Source organism: Stenella coeruleoalba, assembly GCF_951394435.1.
Source record: "Stenella coeruleoalba genome assembly, chromosome: 9".
Lineage (NCBI taxonomy): Eukaryota > Metazoa > Chordata > Mammalia > Artiodactyla > Delphinidae > Stenella > Stenella coeruleoalba.
In genome coordinates, this window is record NC_137155.1 from 71849097 (window position 1) to 71862213 (window position 13117).

The window sequence follows — 13117 nt, forward strand, 5'->3', positions numbered from 1 at the left end:
TATGCTGTAGGTACTAATCTATTTCATGTAAATAGCTAATCACTTTTTGAATATCATTAAACAATTGGTTTCAATTTCAAAGTATGTAATACATCTCACATAATCTAAAGAGCCTTTTCTCCATTAAAAGATATAAGGGTACAGTGTTAGTGAAAATTTAAAGATTACATAGACATTGGAAAAGGCTTACAAAGCAAAATTATAACTACTTTTTTTAAAGGTATAAGTTACTTAGGTATTAAGGTCTAAGTCTTAGCTTTATTTTATAGAGTAGTAGGCAACTTGATAGATATTTTATGAAGAAGTATTTATTATTCTGATTAAAACACAGGTTACTTTTTCAGAAAAGCAAAATCATTGACATAACAATAGGGAAATATTATTATTAGAAATAAACTCACAAATTTTAAAGACATCTAATAAAGAATTAATTATAAAATATTTTCAACAAGGTAAAAAACATACTCCTAAAGACAATTCTTCTTTCTAGTAGGAAAAAAGTGAACTCCTGATCTAAGAAGTTGCTTTGAAGTGAGAAGTGATTGGCAGTGGTTCCTGATGTCCAAGATTCTCTACCCTAGATTTTAGTCATATCTCATTACTAAGATCATAGAGACTTAAGTGGACTGAGCACTGGCCTTTCCACACATATGCTACCTTTCAGAGTAGCCAATATTCCCTAAGAAAATTAGCTCACAGGTCAATATATCAAAACGTTAGAGGAAAATGACTATTTTAAAAGTTAAACAATATGGAGTGTTAGAAATAACATCAAAAGCAAAAATTTTAGAAATAAAAAGTAAAAGATCACATGAAACCAAGTTTTTAAAATTGACCTAGTGTACATTCTAAAAGAAATAAAGATATTTGTAATATCTTTATAATATAAAATAACTTGTAATAATTTATAATATAAAATAATAACAAGAAAGCATAAAATGGCTGAAGTGATGAAGCAGAAATAGGAGCCATGAAAATATAATACTTGAACAAAATAAAACTATGGAAAAACAGCATAATGCATATACTTAGAAAGAAATAAAGGAATTACCAAATTAAAGTAATCTCTCAGGAGGGTGATGAAAAGAACCAAGAAACAAAGCATATGAAAGAAAATCTAATTAGTATGTAGGATAGAATTATTAGAACTAAAATACAGACAGGTATTAGGACTCTCAGAGAAAAAGAATAAATAAAACTGGAAGGAAGAAAAAATTTTAAGAAATAATGGAGATGCATTTCCTAGAATTAACACTAAATAAAAGACCAAAAAGTCTTTTATTTTATCTCATCTTATTTTATCATTGTTTTATTTTGATTTAAAAATCAAAGGGCCTATAGAATATCAAAGAAGAAAAACTTACACCCAGACACATTATAGTGAAATTTAAGAGTATACAATGACAAAGAGAAAGATCAAACAGCCTAAAGAGAAAAAGAGAAGATTATGCTCAAAGGAACAAGAATCTGATTAACATAAAATTTTTCAATAGCAAAATGGATGAAAGAAGAAAGTGAATCAGTATTTTTCAAATGTTTAAAGAAAAGGATTTAAAATACAGAGTTTTATATCCAGCCCAAATATCATCCACATATGAGGTCATGACGAAAAATATTCTTAGAGGTATAAAATGCTTAAGAATATTTTCCCTCAAAGACTAACACTGAAAACAGTTTTGGATGAAGTAAATATGATATAATAAAATATGTCATAAAAAATAATCAAATATCTTGGTAAAGTGGTTGTAGTCTAAAAAAGAAGAAGGTAATCAAAATCAAAGATAAAATAAAATGTATAGGGCTTCCCTGGTGGCGCAGTGGTTGGGAGTCCACCTGCTGATGCAGGGGACACAGGTTCCTGCCCCGGTCCGGGAAGATCCCACATGCCGCGGAGTGGCTGGGCCTGTGAGCCATGGCTGCTGAGCCTGCACGTCTGGAGCCTGTGCTCCACGATGGGAGAGGCCACAACAGTGAGAGGCCTGCGTACCGCCAAAAAAAAAAAAAAAAAAAATGTATAACCATATGACTCAGTATTAAAGTCTAGATAATATCAGTATGATTGGATTGGAGTAGTAAAAAAGCCAATGGATGTGAAAGTGGTTAAAAAAAAATTACTAAAGAAAAACATATTAAAATATAGGACTCACTTAAATAATAAAATAAGATGAGAGGAACAGATGAAAATATATCAATAAGAATAATCAATGTAGGGTTTCCCTGGTGGCACAGTGGTTGAGCGTCTACCTGCCAATGCAGGGGACAGGGTTCGTGCCCCGGTCCGGGAAGATCCCACATGCTGTGGAGCGGCTGGGCCCGTGAGCCACAACTACTGAGCCTGTGCGTCTGGAGCTTGTGCTCCGCAACAAGAGAGGCCGCGGCAGTGAGAGGCCCGCGCACCGCGATGAAGAGTGGCCCCCGCTCGCCGCAACTAGAGAAAGCCCACGCACAGAAAAGAAGACCCAGCACAGCCAAAAATAAATAAATAAATGAAATTTAAAAAAAAAAAAAAAAGAATAATCAATGTAAATAGGTCAAACTCCTCAGCTAAAAGGTTGACAGTTTGGTTAAAAAGACAGTATTTAGATCTATGTAGCTTACAAGAGACACCACTACATTGCAAAAGGACACAAAAGATTGAAAGTTAAAAGATGGGAAAAGATATGTCCAGCAAATTATAACCATAGGAAACCAGCGAACTACATTAATATCAGAGAAAATAGGCTTTAAAATTAGAAAAATTAGGGCTAGAGAGAGTCACTATCTAATAATAAAGAATTCAATTCTCCAAAAAGGCACAGCAATTATGAGCAGGCTTGTACCTAATAGAATAACCTCAAAATATGAAACAAAGTGTTTGTAACTACAAGGAGAAATTAATAAATCCATCAACATATTGGGAGATTTCAACACATTTCTCCCTGTTTTTTGAAAAATCAAGTAGACAAAAATAATCAGTAATGTTCTAGATGTGAACAATAAAAGTAAAGTCTTGGCCTAATACATGTATATAGTTCTACATCTACAAATTAGAGGACACACAGTTTTCCAAGTACGTATGGAACGTACATAAATATTGATCACATACTCAGAAAAAATACTAAAACCAACTCCTCCCCCCAAAAAAATTTCAAACATTTCATAGAGTCCTTGATTTCCTATATATTTAGAAATTCTTAAGTGACTCAAGAGTAAAGACCAAATCATACTGTAATTTAAAAATAAATGAAAGATACTGAAAACACACATAAAGAAACTTCTGGAATATGGCAAAATAATGCTTTGAAGGAAATTTATGCCCTTAAATATGAGAAAAATAGATAAAAATTTGAAATTTGATAAACTAAGTAAATTTCTCAAGAAGTTAGAAGAATAACCAAATAAACCCAAAGCAAGTAAAATAGATAGCAACATAAGATCATAAATCAGTGAAAAACAAAACAATGCAAAAGAAAAGTTTTGTTTTGTTTTTTCAATTAACAAACTTGACATGCCTCTTACAAGACTGATTAAAAAGAATGAAGACTAAACCAATGATATCTTAAATGAAAGGCAGATATAAACACAGTACAAGTTGAGATTTATAAGTTTTTTTCCTCAAGAATCAGGAACAAACAAGACTGGGACACCACACACTTTCTTTCGCCACTTCTTTTTAACATAGTGTTGGAAGTCCTAGCCAGAGCAATTAGGCATGGAAAAGAAAGTCATCCAAATTGGAAAAGAGTAAGTAAAATGATTTTGTTCACAGATGATATGATCCTATATTTAGAAAATCATGAGGCTACACACACACACACACACACACACACACACACACACAAGTATGAAAGCTAATAACTGAATTCAAAGTTGCAGGATACAAAATCAACATGCAAAATATGTTGCATCTTTACACACTAACAAAGAACAATCTGAAAAGGATATTAAGAAGTCAATTCCATTCACAATAACATCAAAAAGAATAAAATATTTGGTAATAAATTTACCCAAGGAGGAAAAGACTTAGACACTGAAAACTAAAAAACATTGCTTAAAGAAATTAAAGAAGATATAAATAAATGGAAAGATATCCCATGTTTTTTGATGAGAAGACTTAATATTGTTAAGATGACAGTTCTACCCAGAGCAATCTACAGATGCGATCCAAACCCTACTAAAATCCTAACAGTGGTTTTTGCAGAAATAGAAAAACCCATATTAAAACTCATATGGAATCTCAAAGGACCCTGAATAGCAAAAACAATCTTGAAAGAGAACGAAGTTGGAGGACTCAAATTTTCATATTTCAAAGCTCACTACAAAGCAACAATAATCAAAACAGTGTGGTACTGACATGAAGACAGACATAGAGAGTGGAATAGAGAGCCCAGAAATTAGTCCTCAAATATATGGTCAAATGAGTTTTGACAAGAGTGCCAAGACCAAGACAGTTTTTTCAACAAACAATCTTGAGAAACTAGATAGCCATATGCAGAAGGTGAGGTTGGATTCTTACACCATAAACAAAAATTTCTCAAAATGGATCAACGACTTAAACATAAGAGTTAAGGCTATAACACTCCTAGAAGAAAAGATGAGGGAAAATCTTCATGATATTGGGTTTGGTGATGATTTTTTGGATGTGATAGCAAAATTACAGGCAACAACAACAACCAAAACAGATAAATTGGACTTCATCAAAATTTAAAACTTTTGTACATCAAAGGACACTACCAAGTGAGTGAAAGGACAACTCACAAAATGGGAGAAATTACTTGCAAATCACATATCTGTTCAGAGATTAATATCTAGACTACATAAAATAAACTCATATGACTCACAAAAACAACAACAAAAGCAATCTAATTTAAAAAATGAGCAAAGAACTTGAATAGACGTTTCTCTGAAAAAGATACACAAATGACCAATAAGGACATTGAAAGATACTCAACATCATTAGTCATTAGGGAAACATAAATCAATACCACAATGTTTTACAACTTCACACTCATTAAGATGACTATTATTAAAAGAAAGGAGGGCTTCCCTGGTGGCACACTGGTTGAGAGTCTGCCTGCCAATGCAGGGGACACGGGTTCATGCCCCGGTCTGGGAAGATCCCACATGCCGCAGAGAACTAGGCCCGTGAGCCATGGCCACTGAGCCTGCGCGTCCAGAGCCTTTGCTCCGCAAAGGGAGAGGCCACAATAGTGAGAGGCCCGTGTACCGCAAAAAAAAAAAAAAAAAAAAGAAAGGAAAACATGTTGGTGAGGCTATGGAAAAAATATTACCCTTGTTTATTGCCACTGAGAATGTGAAATGATGCAGCTACTGTGGAAAACAGTATGACAGTTCTTCAAAAGTTAAACATACAATTAGCATATGACCAACAATTTCTCACCTCTAGGTATATACCAGTAAGAGTTGAAAGCAGATACTCAAACAGATATTTGCACACCAATGTCCACAGAAGCATTAAAGAGCCAAAGGGTAGAAACAATCCAAATGCCCATCAATAGATGAATGGATAAGTAAAACGTGGTATATACATATAATGGGATATTATTCAGCCATAAAAGGTAATGAAGTACGGATACATGTTACAACATGTATGAATCTTGAAAACATTATGCTAAGTGAAATAAGCCGATAGAAAAGGACAAATATTGTATGATTCCACTTACATGAGGTACCTAGAATAGTCAAATTTATGCAGGAAGAAAGGAGAATAGAGGTTACTAAGGGCTGGAGGTAAGGGAAAATGGGAAGTTATTGTTTAATGGGTTCAGGGTTTCTGTTTGGAAGAATGAAAAAGCGCTGGGAATGTATAGCAGTAATGGTTGCACAACAATGTGAATCTATGTTATGCCACTGAATTGTACACTTTAAAATGTTTATAATAGCAAATTTTATGTTATACATGTTTTACCACAATAAAAAAGATAATAACAGAGATTACCTATAATAATTTTCCAATGACTGTGAATGCTTAGGAAAAATACATAAATTTCTAGAAAAGTATTATTTGGTAGAACTTACTACACAAGTAATTAATAGTCTTGAATAGTCGTATGATTACTGAAGAAATCAAAACAAGCTTTAAACATATTACACAAGAAAATATCTGGACTAGACAGTTTTATGGGCAAAACTGTCACATTTTCAAGAAACATACCATCTCAATTTTGTACAAACATTTCCAGACAATAGAGACAAGAGGAAATATGTTCCAATTCATTGAGACTGAAACCATATGAAAACATTATTAGAAACAAATATTATAGACCCATTTCATTCATTCTATAAATCTTAAGCAAAATATTATTAGTAATTTTAATTCAAGAGAATATAAACAAGGTAACTTACCATAATCAAGTTGGATTTCCCATAAATATATTTTATGACGTTAAAAAAGAAAAATAAACTCTATGATCATCTCAATAGATTTTTAAAAAAGTATCTGATAAAATTCAATCCCATTTATTATAAAATTCTTAGTTTGTGAGAGGACAATAACTTTCAATAATAGAAAAATATAGCTTTGCCAGTGTTTAAAATCAGTGTTTCCCTATGAGAAAATAAAATCTGTGTCCAAAATTATTGTACAAATATTCATACAACCATTTACTCTCAGGCCAAATACAGTAAAGGGCAGCATAAATGATCTGACCTAAATTCCACATATGTTTTTTCTGTTTTGCCCTCTTCCCTCTCCATGTACTAGGTCCAATCTATTACCCAGTTATGACATTTTTTTCTTTTAAATCATTAGTCAGTTTAAATTGTCTTCCCTATCCTCGTATCTCAAGATCCTCAGGGCCTTCAGCCTAAGATATGTCCCTCCCTCCAGTAGCCCTCCATCCCTCTCAGTTAGTTTCCAACTGCTCCTCTCAAACCAACTCATGTTTTAGAAAATACAACTTTCTTCTGATCTCTCCCAGCTCAAAAACCTAAAATTTAAACCTCTCCCCTTTAACTCATATATTAAGTTCAAACCCTTGTGTCCAGCTTTCAAAATCTCATTAAATGGCCCCACATTATCTGGTCAACATTATTTCCCACTACCCTCAAGTTCTGAAAGATTTCTCATCACCACATACACATATGTAGACTATGTCACAGCTTGTAAAAATAGATCTCCCACTCCAGTGGGAGGGAAGAGGCAAGAAGATAGAATGTTGCCAAACGGAACCTATGAATCCACATATGGAGAATTTTTAAAAGATAATAAAATACAAGCAATATCATAATATATATATGCAACATCATAGATAGTTGAGTATTTATTATACACCAGATATTCAGATAAGCATGTTTCACAGTAATAACAAAAAACAGCTTCTCAGGTAATCTTTATAATAACTTTGTGAGTGAAGTCTCATAGTTCCCATTTTAAATATAAATAATTAAAACTCTGAAAAATTAAGTACTTATCTCAAGATCATACAGTTGTAATAAATAAAAGACTTGAGATTAAAACCTAGGTCCGTCTAACACAGAGGCTGGATTCTTTACTACCTATCCTATTGTGGAAGGGCTCTTGCCTTAACACTTTTAATGGTAAGAAGTGTTTTGAAAACTCAAAAAAGTTGGAGGCCATTGGAGAATATTTTTCTCAGTTTTATTCTTTCCCACTGCTATTTTCTGCACCTCAAATGTCCTCACGCTTTCTTTAAGTATCAAACTACAACCTACTCTCTAAGGCTCAACTTAAGGTCCAAACATCTCCAACACCTTCCCTACGGCAACCTGGCTTAATTTTTTTCTTCACCAAAACACTATAGTATGAGGAAACTTGACCACAAATTCAATAATTTAATTCATTTTTATTGTTTTACCCCTCTTCATTTATATTCACTCAGCAAGGGAGAGGGTACTATAGTACCCAGGAACACTCATCATGTTTCTGAAAACTGATTATGTAAAACCCTGAGAATTTCCTGGAGATACATACATGTGCATTTGTGTATATGCATATATACATATAATATGCATATATGTATATTACATATGGGTGTGTGTGGTGTGTGTGTGATGTATCTATCCCCCAGATAATCTCATTATAAATACAAAAAAGGATATAAAATCATATATATATATATACATATATTTCCAGACAATTTTTCAGTATAGAGACTAAAAGAAGAAAAACTTCTAAACTCATACATAGATGTGTATGTGTGATGTCTATATATCTATATCTATATCAAATATTTAGTGTGAGTTTCATGGGAAAGTGAGGGGATTTTGAGTTGTTTGGACCCTCTATTTTGCTTTTCTCTGAAGACATTTACTGTGAATGCAAAATGGCAAAATTGAGCTTGATACTGTTAGATAGAATAATTGTAGGCATAGAAAGAAGATAAACTTCAGGAATAAAGAGTGAACACTGTAGGAGAGCATATATCACACAATGTAAGCATACATAAAAACTGGCATTTAAGAGAATATTTTCTTTCCTTTTGTGTATTTATTCTTTCTTCTAGTTTACCTTTAAACATAGTAAACTAGATTTTTCCAGTTTTAGGACATGTACAATTGATCTCCCCCTAACTTTATTTTATTTGCTGAAGCAGGGCTATGAGGTTTGAATGATAAACATTGAAAAGAGAAATCCCACTGAGTTATTTTTTTTTTCGTTCTATTATAAGTGAATAAAAATAATCTTTTGGGCGGGAGTGGGAGATTCCTGTCCTTGACCAGCTGGTTCATAAAGCAAATAGAAAAGATAAAATACAAAACAGAGAATGGTAACATAATAAATGCTTTTGCATCATACACTTTATATATATATAATCTGTTTAGTACCAAATGTAAACGCTGCAACAAATAATTAGTAGAACCTTCACTTTTTGATAAAAAGGTCACAATATAACATTATTTTTAACAATTGTTTAACTAAATAGACTATAAAAATATTTTTACTGTAGCCAAAGCATTAAAAACTATCTTCTAAGTAAATAAGCTTGTCAGTACAGCAGACTATATGTTACACTTTTCAATGCTCAACTTCTACATACCTTATTTTATTGACTATTAGTTTATAAAGTTTAAATTCAGTATTTAAGGTGGTTTCATCTCCAAACATTGAAAGAATTCCAAAATGCACTTGCTCACCAGTTTTAACTTTGAAGTGTCTATAACCTTCACAATAGCAATGGTTTTCTCTTTCTCCTTCATCATTTTCTTTTCCTTACACTTGCAAGCAATAACTGGGAGAGCTGTGCAGAAACTTCTAAGGTGAACTTTGGTTCTTCCTTGGACTTTAAGTCTAATCTGCTCTAGATTGTGAGTGACAAAAGCTTGCTTGTTGGTGTTCTGTAGTCCTTTCAAGTTCCAACCAAGCACAGGGGGTTGTTAATATTTACTCAGTCCTTGTCTCTGAAATAGTCTTGAACTATAACAGTATACTGAGATTGTCAAACGCCACCAGCATTTACAGACACTTGATTGAAAAATACCCATCTATGATAAAAGAAATGAGTTACTGTGCACAACCACATCTCTGAAAGGGAGAGGTGAAACTAGGACTAAAGGGTAGAAATTATAGGGAGACAGATTTAAACTCAGAGGCTAAACAATCCTTTGGCTGGAATGTGACAGAGGATCGGATCAGGCTAAGGTCCCTTAAGATTCTAAGATTCTACAATTCTATGAAATGGCTTCCTTCTGAGGTTGCTAGCACAGCAGAGTGGGTAAGATTGTGCATTTGGTGTCATACAGGATTGGATACAAACCCCTCTCTTGACATTCACTAACTATATGAACTTGAGTGAGTTACTGAACTTCTCTAAGCCTCTTTCCTCATTTGTAAAATGATAATCCGTAATAATAGTCTCTATCTCATATGTTTGTTGTGGTGATTAAATTTTCATGAAAAGTGTTTTGCACAATCCTTGTCACATAGCAAGTACCCAAGGCATAGTAGCTGTTATTATTGTTGTTATCCTTATTGCTGCTGATTTTAGCCATTAAAAAATTTCCTAAATGGTAATGTATAATGGGAACAATTTTTTAAAATATTGTGTGTGAATTTTAAAGTATTTATTTCATATGTATTTGCTGAGCACCTATGATGCGCTAGACATTTGTGCTGGGTACTGAGAATAAAATAATGAACAGGTCACTCTTTTAGGCTTTAGGGACACAGCAGTGAACAAGACAGACAAGATCACCAGTCCAGGAGTTTACATTTTAAGGGTGGGAGCACACAATAAATAGGTAAATAAAATAAAACACAAGATAATTTTTGTAACTCTAATCCTAAGTGTCCCAGGGAATTAAATAAGATATTGATTTAGGAAGTGTGGGATGGGGTCTTCCAAATAGGGTGATTGTGGAAGACCTCTCTGACAAGTTGATATGGACTAAAGATCTGAGGCATAAAGAGATGGTCATGCAAAGATCTGGGACAAAATCATTCCAAGCCCAAAAAAGGAAATTCCATGGTCCTAAAATGATAATATGCATGTCATATTCAAGGAGTAGGAAGAAGGCTATCAAGACCAGAGCCTAAAGTTACAGGGAAGTGCTGACTATGGTAAAGGGTCCTGGTTATATTCTGAGGATTTCAGGAAGTTAACAGAATGCTCAGCAGTCAGAGAAACAGGATCTGAGTTTTGCTATGTGAAGATCGTTCTGGCTGCTCTGTGATCAACAGCTGTACGGGGGAAAGAAGTAGCAGAGAGCTTAGTTCTGAAGTTCAAGTGAGAGATGATCATAGCCTGGAAAAGGGTTTTACTAGAGGAGCTGATAAGCTGTGAGATTCAGGAAATCTGGGATGCAGAGTAGGAGGGCATACTGGTAAATGTGGTTGTGTGGAAGTAAGAGAGAGAAGAAGAATTACTTTTTTTGGAGGGTGTTGGTTCTAGATGGATAAGGAGGGGGACAAAAACTTCTTTTCAGTCAGATTAGGTTTGAGATGTCTGTTGGAAGCACAAAAGATGTTAGGGTAGCAGTAAGACATACGAATCTAGCATTAGGGGAGACAGCTAGGCTGGAGAAGGGTTGAGATCACCAACAGAATGTATAGATATGTGAGAAAAGAGGACTGAAGTCTAAGCCTGGGAACACTTTAGCATGTAGATGTCTATTAGAAGAGAAAGAACCAGTAAGGTGGGTGAAAAGCCAAAAAATATGGCGCTACAGAATCCCAGATAATACTTCAAGAAGGAGGGAGTGGTCAACCATGGCTACTGCCACAGAGAAACCAAGCCTGGTGAGAATGGAGAATTTACTACTGGCTTTGGTACTGGTTGGTTTTAAGAGCTCTTTTAGAATTGTAAGGGCAACAGCTGTATTGGAGAGTAGTTTGGATGGGAGGTAAGGAAATGGAAGCAGAGAGAGTTCTGAGGGGTAGGAAGTCAGGAAATGATGTGGTAGCTGGAGAGGAACTGCATTCAAAGGGAGTTGTTTGATTTGGTTTTATTTGGGGGGAATCTTAGTAAAGACAAGTGTAATGCTGATATTTATAATTCAATACATCAGAATAGACCGATGATATAGGAGGAGTTGCTATTTAGAGGGAGAGTGCTTGAGAAGGTAAGAATTTGTGAGATCTAGGACACAAGTAGTTGGGCTGGCTTCAGATTATGAGCTGGGACAATTCTATTCTAACAGAAGGGATGGCAGAGAAAATCAAAACAGATGCAGGTGGTCTTATAGAATTTGTGATGCAAAGCTAACAAGTAAGTTCTAACCTGATTGCATATATTTTCTCTCTGAAGTATGTTGTGAAAGAGAAATCAGCTAGAAAATGGAGAATGGATGGGGAATGGTGGAGATTTGAGAAGAGAAGAGAGAGTATAATGTTGTCTTAATTAATGAGAATTTTCACCAAGGAATAGCTGTAGTATTGTCTGGTAGTAGCGAAAGCCCCTATGAAATTTTGGTGATGTATTGGAGGCGAGTACTACGAGCAATGTGGTAAAATTTTATCCATTCAGCTACCCAGGTGAAGATGTGGAGTAAGATGAAAAATAAGTTTAATCAGGGTTGGGCTTTTGTTAGGAGAATCAAATGAAGAAAAATGGGTATATGCTAAGAGTGTTCGCAAGAGAAATGGTTATAGTACTTGACCAAGAATAGGTTAAAAAAGAAATTGTCAAAATGTCATGAGTGAGGGGCCGGGGCAGCCCACCCCACATCCCTGTCCCCACTGCCTACGAGGGCCAGCGAGGGCTCTGGGTGAGTGTGGCCATGGAGGGTTCTCCGGAATCAGGGCCCAGAGGTCCACGGGACCCAATCCTGGGCTTTGAAAAGAGCACAGCACATCTGGCACTGACCTGGAGCACCATGCCATGCTTCCCCCAGTGTCAGCTGGAGGACCCAGAGTACAGCCAGTTGGAGTACAAAGGTGAGCAGGGTGGGGCTGTATGCTGGGCACCACAGGGTGACCCACAGAGGCTGGTGTTCGGCCCAAACCAAAGGCTGGCCTCAGACAACCCGTCTGGTGGACTGCAGTTTGCCAACACATAACGAAGAAAAGATTGGTTCAAAGAGGGAAAAGGCTGACAGGACCCCCAACCCCGCACGACCACACCCCCGGCCACAGATGGTAGAGCAAATTACGCCCTGGATGGAGGGGCAGACGAACAGCGATCCAGCTCACCAAGCTGAGCTCTATGCAGCCCTGGCCTTGTCCTGCCCTTCCTGGAGGTCTCAGAGAGATAGAGATGGAGGAAGGAGAAGGGGGCCAGTTATTGCATACACTGGCCGCTTTCATTTTCCAAGATGGAGGAAATCCTCACCATATTAATGGCATGGAAAAAAGAAAGAAGAGGTATCCAACGGCAGAGGAAAGAGTCCAATGGACCTGATTCTCTGCACAGAGAATGCTGAAGGTGACCCCCTCTGCCCCCAAAAGAAAACAGAACAAAACAGAACAAAACCCGTCAGGAAGCTCAGTTTGATTGCAGGGTAGAAACTTCATCGACACTACAGAAATCGGTTGCCTTTCTGTACACTCACAACAAACTATCTGAATGAGGAAGGAAGAAGAGAACCCTGTGGACAATGACGGTAACAACACAAAAAAAATACCTAGGAGTCCATCTAACCCATGACCTACAAGACCCATAACTCAGAAAACTGGATGAGAGACATACCAATGAAAGAAAATGAAAATGATACACACAAA

The 13117-nt window shown here is 35.6% G+C and overlaps 1 protein-coding gene across 9 annotated transcripts in view; it reads right to left on the reverse strand.

Moving 5' to 3' along the window:
• The window catches only part of TFEC (transcription factor EC), a 667358-nt gene that overhangs the window by 19427 nt on the left and 634814 nt on the right, over positions 1–13117 (reverse strand). The window contains exon 1 of one of the 9 annotated variants that reach the window (XM_079931391.1): positions 9097–9166. The exons of the other annotated variants lie outside the window; for them this stretch is intronic. Within the exon in view, the coding sequence (XP_079787517.1) occupies positions 9097–9162 (66 nt within the window). The 5' untranslated portion in view covers positions 9163–9166. Of the gene's footprint in view, positions 1–9096; positions 9167–13117 lie in introns of those variants that run through there. 9 annotated transcript variants of the gene reach the window in all.